Genomic DNA, 19,015 nt, shown 5'->3' on the forward strand with positions numbered 1-19,015 from the left:
GTGGAGAAGACCTTTGAAAAAATTTAAACGGGACAAAAAAAAACCACCACGCGAGGCAAAACCAGGAAAATATAAAAAAAAAATCTGAACGGGGCGTGGGAGACAGAGCGGGATGGGGAGCGAGAAAAACCTTTTCCCGATGGATCCGTCCCTCCCCAGCCTCTCTCCCGTCCCTTCCGCGCTACTTTCAGGCACTTTCCGCCGCTTTTTTCCGCCGCCGCTTCCCCGAGCATCCTCCCCCCGCTCCCGGAGCTCCTTCCCCCCTCCCCTTCAGATCTCAGCGTGTTTGCTCTTGACTTCATCCACTAAGTCAATAGTTTGGAGATGCCCTCATCCTCAGAGGCCCGAGCCCCCCGTGTCCCCTCCCTGTTTTCTGCGGCGGATAATGGCAGCCTTTTGTCGTGTAATCAAGCTCCCGAGGGGTTGGGAGACAGATATAGATTCTTGGCATTTGTCGGTGAAAATGAAAGCTGGATTAGGCAGAGGCGGCTGCACACTCCATGGTAAAGGACAACAACTATTCCCCCATTGAAAGTCCCATTCTGGTTTGGTTATTTTATCTCTAAAAGTTGTTTGTATTTCTAAAGTGGCCATTGAGGCACTTAGAAAGTGTAGCAAGCTGTAAAGCCGCGCTCGCCCTCAAAGGCGGGCGCACAAAAAGGACTCGGGGTTAAGGGGAGAGAAAACAGAGCGCGGGGAGAGAAAAAAAAAAATACCCGAGGAAAAAGAAAAAAAAAAATCGGGGGGAGAGAGGAGGGGGCGGCAAAAAGAGTTTAAAAAAAAAATCGAATTCGACCGGGGGAAAGTTTAAAATCGCCGAGAGAACTCGCGGAGCTCCAGAGGAGCGCGGCTGAGGCGCTGCTTTTCCCCTTCTCGGGCGGGCAGAGGGGAAAAATCACCCCGAGATTTGGGGTTCCCCCGGGCCCGGGGGTGATTTCTGCTCCCGGCCGCTGAGCCCCGGGCCCGGCGCGCTCCCAGCTCGGCGCTGCGTTTGTTTTATCCCTCGGGATCGCTCCCAGCCGAGGAATCCCCGCTGTATTCCCGGGCAGAGCTTGGCCGAGCCGGGCAGACACTGGGGAATTTCTCCCTCTCTGCTCCGTGAACCTGCGGGAGGTTTTCCCTGGGGAATCGCGGGGGTTCGGGGGGTATTTTATATAATTTCCCCCCCCCCCCAAAAAAAACCCCATCCCTTGGGTTTCGCCACCCGAGGCTGCGTCTTCTCCTCCTCCTTCCAACCCCCCCGCGGGGAATTTGGGATGGCAAAATCCCGCCCGGTTCGGTTTGTGTTTATTTAAACGACAACCAAGAAAAAACCGCAGAAAAAAACCAACAAACCGGCCAAACAACCCGTTTGTCAAAGCCCGCAAACTTTCCTCCTCCTTTTGCCTGAAGTTTTCGGGCGTGGAAATCGCCGCGATCCCGCTGCGAGCACAGCGAGCCCCGCGCGGGGGAGGGTTTGGGGCTGGAAGGAGATTAAGGGGGAAAAAAAAACTCCGGGAAAAAAAAAATATCAACGGAGCAACCAGGTACAACCCAAATATCCGCATTCCAGGGAAGGAAAGGGGGGGAGGAAGCTTCAAATAGCTCAATTTGCTGCTTTTTAGCATCAAACAGCATCATCTGCGGGAGTGGGGAAGGAATTTCAAAATAATTAAGTCGCCGCACGGGGGAAAAAAAAAAAATCCAATCGCGGATCCCTCTGGAAAAGGCCGGCCTGGCGCTGAACGCGAGATAAACATTTATAAATAAACAGAAATATTCCTTTAAAAGCAGCAGCGGCCGCCGCTCCCGGCTCATTCAGGGCCCTGCAGGGGTTGGGGGTCACTAACTGGAGCCCCCCCGGCCCGTTCGGGGCAGCGGCGCTTTCCTGTCCCGACCCCACGTGCCCGAGTTAAACATCGCCGGATGTCCCCAGATGTCCCCGAATGTCCCCCGACACCGAGGTGTCCCCTGCAGCCCCGGCCGCTCCTGCCCGCCTTTCCACACCCCGAATTAATGGCAGCAAAGCAAACCCGGGGCTCTGCGCGGGGAAAACCCCAAATCCTGCCCCAAATCCTGCCCCAAGTCCTGCCCCAAATCCTGCCCTAAATCCTGCCCCAAATCCTGCCCTAAATCCTGCCCCAAATCCTGCCCCAAATCCTGCCCCAAATCCTGCCCCAAATCCTGCCCCAAGTCCTGCCCCAAATCCTGCCCCAAGTCCTGCCCCAAGTCCTGCCCCAAATCCTGCCCCAAGTCCTGCCCCAAACCCTGCCGGTCCCCGCGGTCTTGGGGAAGTTTTTCCCGGCTGGTTCTGGGATCTTGCTCCCAGCCCTGAGCCGGCCCGGACCCAGCCCGGTGCTCTCGGCTCCTCTCCGAAAGCGCCTTCTGGAATCAACTTTCCTGCCTTAATTCCCAATAAAAATGCAAATCGACGCGTCCCGGCCACGGGAATAAAAAGAAATGAAAGAAATGAAAGCAATGAGAAGTGCCGGGCTGGCGCTGCCGAGCCGGGAGAGGGGCAGCGCCGGGTTCCCCATTCGCTTGGAAAACGGGAAAATCGCTTTTTTTTCCTTTTTTTCCCCCTCGAGTCTGGGCCCGGCGCTCGCAGAGCTGTCCCCACCCCCGCCCCTCTCCCGGAGATGTCCCCGGGTCCCTTTGATCCCGGGGCCGCGGACAAAGGCGGCTCTGAGGGTCGGGGCCGGGGCTCCCCCCGGTGCCCGGGGTCAGCCAGGGGCTCCTTCCAATTTTAGCAACAAAAAACCTCCCGAGGGGAGCGCGGTGAAAACCAAGAAGGGAAATTCCTTTTCCTTTTCCTTTTCCTTTTCCTTTTCCTTTTCCTTTTCCTTTTCCTTTTCCTTTTCCTTTTCCTTTTCCTTTTCCTTTTCCTCCTCTCCCTCTCCCTCTCCCTCTCCCTCTCTCTCCCTCGGCAGGCGCAGGCCCGGGCCAGGGCAGGGGGAAAACAGCGTGAGGTGCCCGGAGCCCTCGGAAACATCCCCGGGGCGGGAGAGAGTCCTTTGGGATCCGGGAGCCCTTTGGGATCAGGGAGCCCTTTGGGATCCGGGAGCCCTTTGGGATCAGGGAGAGTCCTTTGGGATCAGGGAGCTGCCCCAAAGGAGAATCCCTCCGTGGGACACAGGAGGATCCTTTCGGGGCAAAGGAGGAGCCCTCAGTGGGGTGAGAGAACATCAACTTATGGGGCAGCAGAACATCGCCCAGTGGGGCAGGGGACAGCCCGTAGGGGCAGAGAACACAGCTTTATGGGACAGGGGACACCCCGATATGGGGCAGGGGACAGTCCTCTCTTAATGGGACATGAGACACCTCTCCATAGGGCAACAGACACCCCAATATGGGGCCGGGGAAAGCCCAGTATGGGGCAGGGGACGTCTCTCTTTCTGTGGGGTTGGGGACACTCCCTGTGGGACAGGGGACAGTCCCTGTGGGACAGGGGACACTCCCTGTAGGACAGGGGACACGCCCTATGGGACAGGGGACATTCCTTGTGGAGCAGGGGACACCCCTTATAGGACAGGGGACACTCCCTGTGGGGCAGGGGACATTCCCTATGGGACAGGGGACACTCCCTGTAGGACAGGGGACACTCCCTGTGGGACAGGGGACACTCCCTGTGGGACAGGGGACACTCCCTGTGGGGCAGGGGACATTCCCTATGGGACAGGGGACACTCCCTGTGGGACAGGGGACACTCCCTGTGGGGCAGGGGACACCCCCTTGCCCCCCGCCCCCCGGAACCGCAGCTTTCCCTCGGTCCCCCAGTTCCCCTGGGGGTCGCAGGTGGGGGCGGGGACATCCCTGGGCTGTGACATTCCCACATCCAGCCCATCCCCCTCCCCCGAGGAAATCCTGCCTGCTGGTTTGGGAATTCTTTCCCAACATTTCCCTGGAAAAAGCCACGCTCTGAAAATGCCCAGCAGCCCAAAAATCTCTCTGGATTCCATCAGCCAGAGATCCCTGCCCGGCCGCGCCCGACCACGCCCTGTCCGGCCCGGCCACGCCCTGCCCGAACACGCCCTGCCCGGCCACGCCCTGCCACTCCTGGCCACGCCCGGCCACGCCCTGCCCGGCCCCAGAGAAGCGGAGATGCAGAATTGCCAAATGATATTCCCAATGATATTCCAAATGATTTCCTAAATGATATCCTAAATGCTATCCCAAATTATATTCCCAACGATGTCCCAAATGATGTTCCAAATGATATTCCAAGTGATACCCCAAATGATATCCCAAATGATATTCCCCATGACATTCCAATGATGTTCCCAATGATATCCCAAATTATAGTCCCAAAGATATTCTGAATTATACTCCAAACGATACTCCCAATGACATCCCAAATGACATCCCACTGCCATTCCCAGTCCATTCCCGGTGCCATTTCCGATCCCATTCCCGATCCCATTCCCGTGCCGTTCCCGTGGCTGGGCCGTCCCCGGACCCGCGGTGTTCCCGGAGCCGGGCGCGGGCGGAGCGGGGTCCCGGAGAGGCGCGGCCGCTAATGAGGGCCCGGTCGCTAATGAGGGCGCGGCCGCTAATGAGGGCCCGGCCGCTAATGAGGGCCTGGCGCTGTCAGTGCTGAAGTCGCTTTGTGCTCCCGATAAGGGATCAAAGGCTCCGAGCGGCTCCATTTCCTGCGCCGCTCCTTCTCCTCCTCACCCGCTCCCTCTTTCCCTTGCTTTGGGGTTTGGGTTCAGTTCCCCTCTCGCTCTCCCCTTCCCAGACCCTCCCAAAGGGATGCAGCTCCCCTGAGGGGTTCCATACCCCCCCTGAGGAGCTTCAAACCCCCTCCAAATGGCTGCGGCTCTCTTCGAGGAGCCCCAAACCCTCCCCAAGGAACCCCAAACCCTCCCCGAGGAGCCCCAAAGCCCTGCCGAGGGGTTGCAGCTTCTCCTGAGGAATTCCATACCTACTCTAAGGATCTCAAATCCCCCTCCAAGGGGATGCAGCTCCCTTCGAGGGGTCCCAAACTCCCTCCGAGGAGCTCCAAACCCCATTCGAGAAGTTCCAAACCCCATTCGAGAAGTTCCAAACCCTCCCCAAGAAGTGCCAAACTCTCCCTTAGGAGCTCCAAACTCCCTCTAAAGGGATGCAGCTCCTCTCGAAAAGCTCCAAACCCTCCTCGAGCATCTCCAAACCCTCCTCGAGGAGCTCCAAACCCCTGCCAAGGGGATGCAGCTTCCCCTGAGGGGTTCCATACCCGCTCTGAGGAGCTCCAAAGTCCCTCCAAAGGGATGCAGCTCCCTTGGAGGAGCTCCAAACCCTCCCCGAGGAGCCCCAAACCCTCTCCAAGGAGCTCCAAACCCACCTGTCCCTCCCAACACCCCCGAGGGCCGTTCAAGTGCACGGGTCAGTCCCAGACGGTGCCCCCAAATTATCACCACTATCATCATCACCATCACCATCCTCATCCTCATCACCATCCTCATCCGCATCACCGTCATCCCCGCGCCTCCCAAACCCGGCTCCCGCCCTCCCCGCGCCCCCTCGGCCCTTCCTTCCCCCCTTGTCCCCAACTCCGGGTGACAAATGTCTTTATAAACCGGCATTAGTGACATCCCGCTCCTTTTGTGGCGCGGCCCCGCCGAGCGCCGGCCTTGGGATGAGCCGGGAATGAGGAGGAGGAGGAGGAGGAGGAGGAGGAGGAGGAGGAGGGTTTTTGGGAGGGGGATACCCCGGCCCTCCTCCCCCGGCAAAGGCGCAGCCCCATCCCGAGCTCTGCTCCCTCCCGGAGCTGCACCTGCGCTTCCCAACTCCTCCGCTGCAGCTTTTCCCCGGGCTGAGGGGGAGCAGGGCAGGAGGAGCCCCCAAACCCCAATTCTGGGGGTCTGGCTCCTGCGCTGCCCCCTCGGAGCTCCCGGGGCTCCACGGCTCCTCTCCTGAGCCCTCCAGCATCTCCTCAGCCCCCCAAAACCCCAGAGCCCAAACCAGGCCGAAGTCCCGATTTAATAAAACACAAAATAGAAACCATTAAAAGGGCGGCTAAAACCGCGTGGGGACGAGGAGAGAAAAGCGGCAGATGATTGAAACTGGCGTTTTTTCTTTTTTCTCCCACTTCTTTTTAAGAATAATGCCCATAAATACGGAATATCTGCAAAGCCCAGGTCTGCAGAGGGGCCTCGAGTCCCCTTTTTTTATTATTATTATTATTTTCCCTTTTGTGGCAAACGCAATTTCCCCCAAGATCCTTCACCCTAATGCCGGGGTAAGTCCCTCCCCGCTCTTATATGTGCTTTAAAACCCTGCCGCGGAAATTCCCCTGAAAAAAAAAATTTGGAAAAAAAGCTTCTCGTGGGGGTGGAATTTGGGGGCTGGGGGGGTGCGAAGCGGCGGCGGGGGAGGGGGAGGAATGGGGAGGTTAATCCGGGTTTAACGCCGCGATGCAGTCGCAGGACCAGGGCTCGGCTGATTGTGTTATCTCTCCCCAACATTTGGGTCTCCCATATTTCACCCAGCCAAATAGCTGCGAGGGAAAAGTGCGTATGGAGGCACTCCTGACGCCTCAGGAAAATATGTTATTAATATCTAAATAACTTCCCAATACTGTCTCTAAATCTCCCCTTCGCCACTCCAGATGATGAATTCGTTTGAAGTGTTCTCCCGTCTCATCTTCCCTCTCTCTCTCTCCCTCCTTTTTTTTTTTTCATTTTTTTTTTATTCCATACCCAGGCTTATTTCAAACTGGTAAATATCTAATTCCTTTAACCACGCTGCAGACACGTCTCTCCGCTCTCCCGCGCGCAATTCCCGCTTGGAAAAGATCCTCGGCGGGAGAGCGAGACCCGGCCCGGCCTCGAGCTGCTCCTTCGGAGGATTTCGGGTTAAAAGCGGCGTTTGTTTGGGGGGATCTGTTTGTTTGCGGCAGCCCCCGGTCCGCGCCTTTCCCTCGCAGCCTTTCCTGCCTTAATTCCGCCTCTGCCCGCCCAATTAGGGCCCAAACACGGGATTAGGGCGAGACCTCCCCTCTTCCTTCCTGCGCTGCTCTATCGCGGCTCCATCTCCCCTCTTCGCCCCAAATCTGCTTCCTACCCGCCCTGGGTAATGAAATCACCTCCAAGTTCCACATTAAAACGTCTCCGCCGCGTTTCCTCTCCCGTCCGGGGCTCCCCACCTGCCTCTGATCCCGACATTTCCCTTCCCCTCCCCCGCTCCGGCCGGAGCCTTTCCCTCTCCCCCAGGGACGGGAGGAATCCCCAGCGCGGGCAGGGCGCGGATCTCGGGCATCTCCGCGATCCTCCTGCGCTCCCTCCCGCGCACCCGAGCCCCGCTCGCCGCATCCTTGTCTCAAGTTTGTTTTTTCAAACGCCTCGTGTTCGATTATTCTCGTTATTCCCCTCTCCAGCCTTATCTCTCCTCCTCTCTTCTCTCCTCCCCGTCACACTCGATTTAGGCAGGAGTTTATCTTGCGAACATTTGCCGACTTTGTTTATGTAGCCCAGGTTCTCGTTCCCAAAAGCCACTGTTTGCCTTTGTAATTGTTATCTGTGTTTATTGTTGTACCTCATTTGTCTCAGCTTTTTTTGTGACATGTAAGCTCCGTGTGCGCCCGCATCCAGCCCCCCTCCTCCCTCTCCCTTCTCCCTCTATTTTTTTTTTTATATTCCTCGTTCCCTCTCTTCTCTCTCGGCCTGAAATATGCACAGAATAACTCAGCCTAAAGCCAATGAATTGCTTGACACCTCCCTATCTCTTCTCCTGCCCCCCATTATTAGAGCTGATCCCGCTCGCAACACTCACAAATCCCGCCTGGGCTCTGTTTGATTAGATTGCCAACCTTTGGTAATCCCTTGATTTGATGAAGTGTCTGCTCGCGGGGCCCCCCCGCGCTTCTAAACACACATTTACAGAGGAGCCGCGTGTTGATTTTTAAACCCGCGCCGATTGTTTGCTGATAAATCGGCCCCGCAGCCGCGCTCCGCTCTCGGCCGGCCGGGGAACAAAGCCCCTGCCCAGGTGTGGGGGTCCCCTTCTCCCCCCGCTGCCCGCGGGCTCCCTCAGAGCGGCCGGGACCCCCCAAAATCCGCCCCTCGGTTCGCTGCGGCCCCCCAAAAACACGGCGGGAGCAGCGCTGGGAGTTCCCGGCTGGAATTGTCCCTGTCCCCCCTCCCGCACTGTCCCCAGCGCCAGGGGACCCCGAGCGCGCCGCTCTCCCCCCAAACCTGAACCCCGATCCTGCCCCCCAAAAACCTGAACCCCGATCATGCTCCCCAAAACCTGAACCCCGATCCTGCCCCCCAAACCTGAACCCCGATCCTGCCCTTCTCCATCTTTCCCCCCAAAACCTGAACCCTGATCCTGCCCTTCTCCATCTTTCCCCCCAAAACCTGAACCCCGATCCTGCCCTTCTCCATCTTTCCCCCCAAAACCTGAACCCCGATCCTGCCCTTCTCCATCTTTCCCCCCAAAACCTGAACCCCGATCCTGCCCTTCTCCATCTTTCACCCCAGAACCTCAACCCCCATCCTTCTGCTCTCCATCTTTCCCCCAAACCTGAACCCCGACCCCGCCCCTCTCCATCTTTCCCCCCAAAATCAGCCGAGGGCACAGAGTGGGGGGGCACAAAGCGGAGTCCCCAAAACCCCTCGTCCCCACCCCAAAGGCCGGGCCCGGGGGTCCCCGCGGGGACAGCGCCGCCCGTGCCCGCTGCTGCCCGGGGGGGACACGCTCGGGCTCGGGGGGACACCCCCGGAACCCCTCCGGCTCTGGCCTCAGTGAATTCCCTCCCCATCGACCCCCGAGCGGCGCCCCCCGAAATTTGGGGTGGGGGGTCCCCAAATTCACACTCCCCAGCGAGGGAGAGAGCGGCGCCTCCGCCCCCCCATCAATAACAACAACCCCCAAATCAGAATTCCAATCACAGCAATAAATAGCGACAACATCTCCCTCTTAACAAGGAGATAGATAGATAGATATAAATAAAATAAACATATATTTAAAAAAAATAATAGGAAAAAAAAAAAAAAAAGCCCAAGTGAAGGCTCATGAATATCCGCCCAGGGCTAGCTGGAGTGAGCCGTTTAAAGATGAAAGTGCAAAGAAATAAAGGCTCAATTTAATCTGCCTTAAAACCCTTCAACTTAACGTTTGTGCTGGGAACTCAGAGAGTGAGTACTGATTGGGGATAAATACATTTCTTAGCATGCCTTGGAGCTATTACACCCTTCTCCAACACAGCTCCCTATTCAACAGCCACAGTTTTCATTACCAGCTCTAATAAGTCTTAACATTATTAAATGCCAAGCAGACGATAGAAAGAAACAGGCGCAGGGTGGAAGCTTTCTTTCCCACTTAAAAAGAGAGAGCATTTAGGGCTGTCTTCCCCCGGCTCCCCGCGAGGAGAACCCGCCACGGAGCGTTTGGCAGCGCCGGAATTAAAAAAAAAAAAAAAAATAACAGAGAGAGATTTAAAAAAAAAAAGCAAACCCAAAGTTGGGGTTTTTTCTTTTTTTCACTTTTTCGCCCCGCAGCTCTCCGGGGGAGAAGTCGCGTTGGGTGCAGAAATTGATAAAAAAAAAAAAATAAATTCCATCCCTGCCTCAACCAGTGCGAGGTTCTAGTGAAAATTGAGTGGAGGGAAAGAGGGCACCGAAGAGATTTTATTGGTGAAATCGCGTTGTTTTCCTGCAGGAATTGCGGGGTTTTTTCCAGCAGGAATTGCGGGGGTTTTTTTCCCAGCAAAATTCAGGTTTGTTTTATTTCCCCGAGCAGAAATCGCGGCGTTTTCCAGCGCGCAGCCGCCGCCCGCCAGTGTTTTACAAGCGGGATCATCAATTATCTTAATTGGGGCCATTAAAACTTTCCCAGGCGTTAAAACCCGCCCGGGCAGCGGGAAATTCGGAATTTTGGACGCTCCTTTTGGAGCCGCGGCTTTGGAGATGAGCAGGACCCTCCAAAAAAAACCCCCCGAATTCCCGTGGAGGTGTTTTTTGGGGGGTAATTTCACCTCGGCGCGACGGCGGGGGCGGTGATTAAATAAAAAACCCCAAAACCTGGGAATTGCGGAAAAATTGGGATTTCTCCGCGGGGCCGGGGGAGATTGTGCGCGCTCGGAGGGAGCGCGGCGCTCCACAGGCTCCGGCCGCGGGAATTTGCCCAAATTAGCCCCCTTTCATCCAGGAACGGGGGTCGTGTTTGATTTGTCCGCGGCCTCACCCATGAAGGCAGGAGGGAGCGTTTTGTTTTGCCTCTTGACACGCACTTCTCGCCCGCTAATCAGGGATAAAAAGCTCCCCGTTCCTTCATTCTTTTTTTTTTTTTTTCTTTTTTTTTTAAATTTTTTTTTCGGTCTATTCTTTGGGGGGTGACGAGGACTGGGAAAAACGCGAGGACGGGAGGGGGAAAAAAAATAAACCACACCAAAAAACCCACCCAAAACCAAACCCAACCCGCGCTTTCAAAAATAAAGATATTTTTTCCGAGCGGCCAGCCTGGTTGAAAACACAACAGAAAACACAACTCAACCTCCCCCCACCCCAATCTCTTTTTTGTCCCCCCTCCTTTAATAAAATTAAAAACACCCCGAAAGTGAGCGGGGGCAGCTCCTGGCCGACACAAAGGCCCCGGGTTGCAAATGAGCATCGCCCCTCTCCCAAATCACAGCAACATTTTGCAGCGTCCAACGGCTCTGCCTTTCTGCAGCAGCCGCTCCGATAATATTACAAAACTATCTAACAGCAGGGAGTTTTGAATAATTTATCTCCCTTTCTTCCCGTCCTCGGCCCTTTGTCCAAAAGTTTTTCTCCTCCTCGCGGAATTTTGAATGAGAATGGACGCGCCCTCCCTCCCCCATCCCTTTACTCCATTTTTTAAGGCAGCCTCGGGTTTTTCCCCCTTTTCCCCCCCTTGGCTTTTTTTTTTTTTTTTTCTTTTTTTTTTTTTTTCCCTTTACCCCCTATTTTTTTTTTTTTTCTCCGCTGTTTGCTTTTGTGGTCGGGAATCTTTTCCTTAAAGAGCCTCAATAGACTCGAAGGTCTTTGTAAAGTGAAGTTCATCTTCAAGGTTGGGAAAAGAGGGAGGAAAAAAAAAAAAAAAGATCGTATCCTTTAAAAATAAAATAAAATATTAAATAAAATTAAACAAAATAAAAATAAATAAAAATAAAATAAAAATAAATAATAAAATAATAATAAAATAGAATAAAATAAAATAAAAAATAAAATAAAATAAATAACCCCTTTTTTTGTGCACCTTCATTTCCAGCTCCCGTGATGGGAGCTCGAGGGAACCTTTTCTGCCCCAAAATTTCCCCCACGTCTCCCTTGTCCCAAATTGGGGGAAATTCGGGAGGGACGGGGGCAGTTTGTGCGCGATTCCCGCGGGGGCTGGGGGAGAATCCCGCTCACCCCGACAGCCACAAAACCCCCGAAATTCCAACTCCGGCCTCGCTTTGCACCGAGTCGGGAGAAAACCAGCAAATCCCAACTCCCCGCGCTCCGGGACTCCCCAAATCGCCGGTTTCTCCCCCAAAAGCCGCCGAGCTCTGCTCGTTCTGTGCCCAAACCGAGCGGCTCCGAGCGCCTTCCCCGAGGAATCTGCGGGATGCTCCCTCAAAATTCCACCTTTTGTTAAAATTTTGTTTTTCCTTTTGGAATCAGGGCGCTGCCCGCGGTCCAATTCCCGCAGTCCCGGCTGGGAGAAGTGGGAATTTTCCAAGGCCGGTTTTGGGAGGTGATGACAGAGCGCGGCCCCGAGCCCGGCCCGGCAGCGCCGCGAGGCTTCCCCGGGACCATTCCCCGGGATCATTCCCCCGGATCACTGCCAGGGATCATTCCCCCGGATCACTGCCAGGGATCATTTCCCGGGATCTTTTTTCCCGGGCCATCTCTCCCGGGCCGCTCGGGGCCCCCCGGTGTCCCCGCGGCGCTGGCGGCTCCCGTCCCTAATTGATATTGATCGGCGCCATCGGTCACCTGTCAGCCCCGGGTCCAGGGGACCACTTAGGCGGCGGCAGCGAAATCTGTTTAACAAATTCATTTACGGCCTCCGAGGTGCCTCTCCCCCCTCCGGCCATTCCCGGCCCTTTTTTTTTTTTTTTTATGGATAATTGATCCCGAGCAAAACGCACCGACAGCGCTTCCACCTCGTGCCAGCGCCGCTCCCGGCGGGGAGGGTTTTTTCTTTTTTTCCTTTTTTTTGGGAAACCGCAAAGCGAGCGGCTCTGGAGCCACCCCCGGCGGGCAGGGCCGTGTCCCCGATGTCCCCGGTGTCCCCCCCGGCGCGGCGCGGCGACCCGCCGTACCTTTGTCGCCCAGGATGCCGTCGATGCTGTGCTTGGCCTTCTTGTCGCCGTCCTCCTCCTTCTTGTCGCAGTCCTCGTCCTCCTCCTTCTTGCCGAATTTGATGCGGAGCACGCGGCTAATCGAACTCACTAAACCTCGGACAGTGAAAGGCAGGAAGGCGAGTATAAGCTGCCTGGGGAGAGCGGCTCCCCCGGGAACGCTCCTCCCGTGGGGATGCACCTGCCGGGGCTCCCGGCCCCCCGAAGTGCCCGGTGGGATGGGCCGGGATCACACCGAGATGGCCCAACAGGCCGGGACGGGCACGGGCCCACGGTCACCCGCGCTCTGTCACCGGGGAAAGCGCCACAAGCCCCAAATTCCCCCAATTCCCGAGTTCCCCGCAGCTCCCACAGCCGGGATGGAGCTCCGGGCCTGCTCTGGCCCTACAGAGCCGCCCCAAACCCACCGGGACCTCCCAGACCCCCGACACATCCCTGCGGACCCCAAACACATCCCTGCGGACCCCCGACACATCCCTGCGGACCCCCGACACATCCCTGCGGACCCCCGACACATCCCTGCGGACCCCCGACACATCCCTGCAGGCCGGGCTTTGGGATCCAGCCCCGCTCCCCATGGATCTCGGAGTCTCCTGGATCTCATGGGTCTACCATGGATCTTTGGGTATCCGATGGATCTCTGGACCTCATAGATCTCTGATGATCTCTGGATTTCATGGATCCCTCGGGATCTCTGGATCCCATGGATCCCTGCCCTATGGGGACGTTGCTGCGCAGCCCCCACAGCGCAGATCCCAGCGGGACAAGCTGAGCTCCCCTTTCCCCCCGGATTTGGGGCTCCTCCGGGGGTCTCCCCCTGCCGCAGCAGCCCCCGGCTTTCAGGGAGCTGGAGAAGTTGGCAGAAGGCCTTTGTTTGTGCTCGGTTCTGCAGCAGCCAGGGCACAAATCCCCGCAGATCCGGGGTTTGCTGGGTGGGATTCCCCGCCTCCATCCCAGCGGAGCCGGGAGCGTGTTTGGATCCTCGGGAGAACCTTTCCCGTGGGATCGTCCCGCGGGGCCGGCGGGGGTGGCCAAGCTGCCTTCTCACCTGAGGGCACCGTGCTGCGGTCGCAGTGGCCGTCCTTGAGCAGCCGGTCCCGGATCTCCCAGCTGAACATCCCGGGGTTCTCCCGCTTGTATTCCTCGATTTTCTTCTCCACGTCGGGAGTCGCGACCTGCTTTTGTGACCAAGGGGCGCCGGGGTGTCCCCGCGGGGGCGGACGGACGGGAGAGGAAGGGAGAGGAGAGGGAAAAGCAATTTTAATTCAAAAGAATTGAATTCCTGCCCTACCCGGCCTGGCCGCGGGGTTCGCGGTGGAAAATTGGGATTGGGAGTGCGGAAAGGAAGGAAAAAAAGCTGGGAAAAGGCTCTGCTCCCCCAAATCCTAACAGCGGGGGCTCTGGGGGCCGGGAGAGCCGGCGGGGTGGGAATACCGTGAGCTCCGGTGCAGGGGACACTTTTTGGGGTGCTTACGGACCCCCAGGGATTCCCTATTCCCGAACAATCCCGGATTCCCCGCACCCAGCGGGGCCGCTCCAGCGCGCACCACTTGTTGCACGTGGAGGGGACAAAAAAGAATCCGCTTTAACCCATCCATCACCTCCAGCTCGGGCCCCGCTTTTGCCCCGTCAGAGGCCGAAAATCGCAGCTTTATTAAAACCCTTTCCCCGCCAAAAAGAAAAAAAAAATCCCAAAACCAGCTTGGAAAACTCGTGATGCCCTCCAAAAAAAAACCCCCCAAAGCGGCGGGATTTGGGGGCGCGGTGCCCGCAGCGCACTCACCCTGGGCTTGCTGCCGCCGATGGCCCCGGGCCGGATGGATCCCGTCTCCTGGTAGCGGCAGAGGATTTTGGAGACGCAGCCGTGGGACACGCGCAGCTGCCGGGAGATCACGCAGGGCCGGATGCCGTGATGCGCCATCTCCACGATCTTGTGGCGGATGTGGTTGGGCAGCGGGCGCCCGTTGATGAAAACCCCTCCGAGCTGGTTCACCCTGCCCTGGCCCAGCGGCGTGGACACTGCGAGGGACACGGGGGGAAAAAAAAACCCGACCCAAAAAACCCGGGGAAAAGTTAAAATAAGGCAGGGAAAATCCGGCGTGTGGTTCCCCGCACCTCCCGCTTCTCTCCCGGGATTTGGAGGTTTAAAAAAGGGGAGGAAAGTCTCGCTCGTGCCCTGCGCTCGGTGTTTATCCCGGTGTTAAACCCGGTATTTATCCCGGTGTTTGTCCCGGTATTTGTTTGTCCCGGCGCCACGCGGGAGATTTTCCCATGGAAAGTGAGAAAATAAAAATTCCCCCCGAGCCGCTCGCCCATCCCCGTGTGTCCACCCCTGGAAATGTGTCCCGAGCTGGGATTTCACACCTTGGTTCGAAATCATTCCCGGGGTTTTGAACGCGAGAAGATCCAAACCCGCACAACAAAACGCTTCCAAAACTTCCCGTTTCTCCCTCAGAAAAAAACCTCCCTTCTCTTGTGGCCTCGGTTCCCGGAGCTCCGCTTTGAAACAAACTTTTGGGAATCACCTCTGAAACACCCTCGGGGCGGTTTTTTGGGGGTGGTTTTGGGGGTTTTTTTGGGTGGATTTGGGGGGTTTTACCCCGCGGCCACTTCGCCGCCGCCTCTCCGGGCTCGGGGGCAGCGGCGGCTCCTTCGCCCCCACCCCAATTTATCGAACACCTCGCTCGGCAGATCTCGCAGATTAATACGATTTCACAGGCTGGAAATTAAAGCGAAAAAGGAGGGGAGGAAGGACGGGAGGGGGGCAGAACTCAGCTGGGTAATTTGCGCGAGGCTGGAGGGGGCGAGCGCCAGGCGAGGCGAGGGGGGCGGATTTTTATTCTCTCTCTTTTTTTTAATAAATATTTTTTCCTCTCTCTCTCTCCCCTCTCTCTTGCTACAAAGAAAAGTCGATTCCAGAAATTGCCTGGCGATTTAGAGAGAATCATGCACCGCTAATTCCGAGTCACTTTGGCCGGCGCTCCCTGGATGTATCATTATCGACAGATAACACTCGAGTGGCCAATTTTACATTCAAGAGCCGCTAAAAGCGCCGGCCGCTCTCTCCTTTCATTATTCCCAGTCATGTTGTGCAAATATTGTTGTAATCCTTTGATCCTTTCCCTTGCCGTCTGTTTTACTTCATTTGCTACAGAAAAGCACTTGAGCAAATCCCCGCGCCCTGTGTGTTTTGCAGCCTGCGTGGTTTTCCGCGCCTTCGCCTTTCGCCACTTGAGCACGGGCGGGATGAAATTTTCTCCGCTTTTAATAAATGCGGCCAGAGGGGTCCCGGCTAGAAATTTGCCTTTTTTTCTTCTTTTTTTCCTTTTTTTTTTTTTTTTGGGGTGGGGGGTGGGGGGTGGGGAGGATGTGTGCGCCTGGAAATAATCGCCCCCGCGTGACAAAGGCACGGCGGAGGGAGGATGGGTGACACTCGGCGAGGTGACAGCTCCCCAGCCCCGGCCAAGGACATCCCGGCTTCCCGCTGCTCCAGGAGCCCCTCGGAGAAAAGGTTTTTATTCCTATTTTCCCCCTCCGGAAAGTTAAATCCCATCAGTTTGGTTGTTTTTCCCCCCACCCCTCGCTTTGACGCGGAGGGGAAATTGTCGGGGTGTTAAACAAACCAGCCCGTCCAAAAAAAAAAATAAACCAAAAAAACCCCAAAGCTGGAGAAGCTGCCCCAAAAATCCTGTGCGATGACCGGGAATACTCGAGACACGGGAGAACAGCAAAGGCAAATCCCGAGAATCCGCGGGGAGCGCGGCGGGAAGGGGCGAGAAGTTGGGAGAATTTGGGGACCCCCCCAGGAGCCGCCGCCGGGTGATTGCAGAGGGCTGCAGCGGCGCTTTCCCAGACCCGATCCCCCCTCCCCGGTAATTCCGGCGGCCGGAGAGGCAATTCCCGGTTTTGCAGACCTACCTTCCAGCGGGAAGCCGGTGCGGGGGTAGTTCTGCCCCGGCGCCGGGCGCATCATCCGCGGCACCGTCCCGGGCAGCGCTGCCATGGTCGGGGGGCGGCCGAGGGGCTCCGGTGCGGACCGGGGCTGGGGGGGACACCGGGCACCACCGGGGGGGCTGCGGGGCCGCCTCTTCCGACCTTCCCAGCCCTTCCAGCGGCTGCAAAAACAAGGGAGAAATCTGGGGCTCCGAGCGGGCAAAAATTCTAAAAATCTAATAATAATAATAATAATAATAATAACGGCAACGATAATCAAAAATAAGAAAAGCGGGGAAAAAAAAAAAATCCTGCAAGGCTCGGGGTGAAAGGAGCGGGGATAGAAGGAGGGGGGATCACCCACCAGAAATTGCCGGGGAAGTTTTGGGGGCTGCGTCCCGAGCGGCCGCTCCGCTGGAATGTCAGCCGGGAGGAGCAGCGCGGCCAAAGTTACCGGGGAGCTGGGCCGGGCTTAGGGCGGCTTCGGGGCCGGCTCGGGGATGGTTTAGGGCTGGTTTAGGGCCGGCTCGGGGATGGTTTAGGGCTGGTTTAGGGCCGGCTCGGGGCTGGCGGGGGGCAGAGCGGGGGGAGCCGCGGCCCCCCGGGTTCGCTCCGTGCGCTGCGGTTCTTCCTCCTGGCGGCGCGGCTGTGGCAGCGCTGGAGGGATGGAGGAGGAGGAGGAGGAGGAGGAGGGGGCTGGAAGTTGCTCCAGCGGGGAAGTTGGGGCGGTGGGAAGGACGGGCGGGCTCTGATAGGCTCCGGCTCCTTTCTTTTATGGGAAGGGGGATCCGCGCCGGGCCGCGGCACCAATGGGAGCGGAGCCCCGCGCTCCTTCCCAGCGGTTTCGTGGGTTGGTTTTTTGGGGGGGGATGTTTTTAGTCATTCTCAGGCTCCTCGTGGAAAGCTGAGGTGCTGCTCGAGAGGCTGGGAAAGATAGTGGGGTGAAACAGAGCAGGGAGGATTTAGGAATTGAGCGGTCGTGGGTTTTTTGGGGGGGTTGTGGGTTTATTTTTGGGGGTTTTGGGTGTTTTTTCCCCCTAAGCGGATTCCAGGAGGGGAAAGACGGGAGGGGCATGGGCTGGGCCCGGCTCAGGGTGGGCGAATTGCTGCGTGGATTGAAAAATAAAATAAAAATTTTTAAGAAATTCAATTTTTTAAAAAAAATTCGGAGATAAAATAGTATTCAAAAATCAATAAAAATAAAAATTAGTGAAAATTAAAATGAATAGAAATGAAAGCAAGTTGCAATTAAAAAAAAAAGTTAAAATTTAAAAAGAAAAAAATTAACAATATTGTGATAATTTTTTAAAAAATCAAATTAAATAAGAAATAAATGGAATGATAAGAAACAAATGAGATAAACAAATAAATTTTTTGACTCATTAATTAATTAAACGCCCCCTAAAGTGCCCGCCCGAGCCCAGCGCTCCCCACCCCTCACCCCGCTCCCTCTACTGCCTTTGGAGCCGCTTTCCCCCTTTTCCTCCAGAGGGGTGCGAAAGGCTCATCCCGCCCCCCGCCGCTCTGCGGGGCCGAGTTGGGGTCCTCCCCAGCGCGGGTGCCTCTCTCATTAATTAACAGGCCGGTTTAATTGCGGGCCGGGCCGAGGGCTCTCGGTGCCCCCGGCGCGGAGCTCGGGGCTGGGCGCGCAGCGGGACGTGACGCCGGCGCCGGCGCTGCCTTTTGTTCGCCGCTGGAAAAGGGCCTCGGCCCCGCCGCCCCCTGCCCAAAACCCCCCGGGAGGGGCCGGGGGCGGGGCCGGCCCCAAAGGCGCCCCCCAAAATCCCCGGCCCGGCCCCTGCGCCCCATCTTCAGCCTCACCCTCTTCTTCATCCCGGCCTAAAGCCGCGCCTAAACCTGCGCGATTTGGGCTTTTCCGCCTTTCCAGCCCCAAATCCGTCCCGACCCGCCTCGAAAATAAATAAAACCCCCAAACCGGGCCGGTGTGGGGAGGGCAAAAAAATCCGTTTTAAAATTCTTCCCGAGGTGTCAAGTTGCGCCCGAACTCCGAGCCCGGCTCAGGCGCGACTTTGGCGAAGGAAAATAAATCTCGCTCCTTCCCCAAACCCCCCCAATTCCCGGAGTTTTCGGGGGGAAAAGCCGCGGCCCCCGCCGCATTCCTGCCGCCCTAATTCAATTATTGCCCGGGATGGCGGGGAAGGAGCCTGGGAATAAAGTTGAAAATTAAATATTTCTGCTCTGCCGGCGCTGGGGGAAGGTGAAACTCGGCGGGCCGAGGCCGCGTTCCCCCCGCTCCGGGGTCACCTCGCCGCCAGGAAAACCCGCGTTTGTTTTCCCTCCTTCCCCCGCCCCGTCCAGCTGGAACCGGGGCGAGATTCGGCATTTCCAGGGTAAAAGGAAAATCGGGGGGAAATTCACTTTGTCCTGCAGCTCCGGGCGGTGGCCACCAAAACAGCTTATTATTATTATTATTATTATTATTATTATTATTATTATTATTATTACTGTGGCGGCCGCACCCCGGGGTTTGTCCGGGGGGTTCAGGGGGTGACAGGGACTGTCCCCACCCCTCACCCCAAAATTCCCCTTCCAGGAAGGCTCACCTGCGCCAAAGCCTTTTTGGGGATAAAATTGAATATTTAAGATTTTTTTTTCCCCACTTTTGCCATCTTTTCCCGGCTCTGCCTCGCGGACAAAGGGCGAGCGCGGCTCCTCGGCGCCCCGGGGAGCGCTGGATTCAATCCGCATCCCCCGGGAGCGGAGCGCGGAATTCCCGCCCGCTTCCCGGAGCTTTCCCGGCGGGAATTCCGCTCCCCACCTTCCCCGCCGCATCTCCATGGTTTCCTAAGG

General features: G+C 56.8%; 2 protein-coding genes across 3 annotated transcripts in view; one reads left to right on the top strand and one right to left on the bottom strand.

Moving 5' to 3' along the window:
- PAX7 (paired box 7) overlaps positions 1 to 16,274 on the bottom strand; it is a 102,561-nt gene extending 86,287 nt beyond the window's left edge. Inside the window, exons 1-4 of one of the 2 annotated variants that reach the window (XM_066334416.1) lie at positions 16,190 to 16,274; positions 14,055 to 14,290; positions 13,320 to 13,449; positions 12,233 to 12,361 (exon numbers count right to left, since the gene is read on the bottom strand). In XM_066334416.1, the coding sequence (XP_066190513.1) occupies positions 12,233 to 12,361; positions 13,320 to 13,449; positions 14,055 to 14,290; positions 16,190 to 16,274 (580 nt within the window). Of the gene's footprint in view, positions 1 to 12,232; positions 12,368 to 13,319; positions 13,450 to 14,054; positions 14,291 to 16,189 lie in introns of both variants that reach the window. The other variant, XM_066334417.1, reaches the window with a different exon arrangement.
- Positions 1 to 18,739, top strand: part of ALDH4A1 (aldehyde dehydrogenase 4 family member A1) — a 157,773-nt gene extending 139,034 nt beyond the window's left edge. The window contains exon 16 of the mRNA XM_066334425.1: positions 18,720 to 18,739. The gene's annotated coding sequence lies outside the window, so the exon portion shown is untranslated. The remainder of the gene's footprint in view (positions 1 to 18,719) is intronic.
- Positions 18,740 to 19,015: the final 276 nt, after the last annotated feature.

Source organism: Sylvia atricapilla, chromosome 22 (assembly GCF_009819655.1).
Source record: "Sylvia atricapilla isolate bSylAtr1 chromosome 22, bSylAtr1.pri, whole genome shotgun sequence".
NCBI classification, from domain to species: Eukaryota; Metazoa; Chordata; class Aves; order Passeriformes; family Sylviidae; genus Sylvia; species Sylvia atricapilla.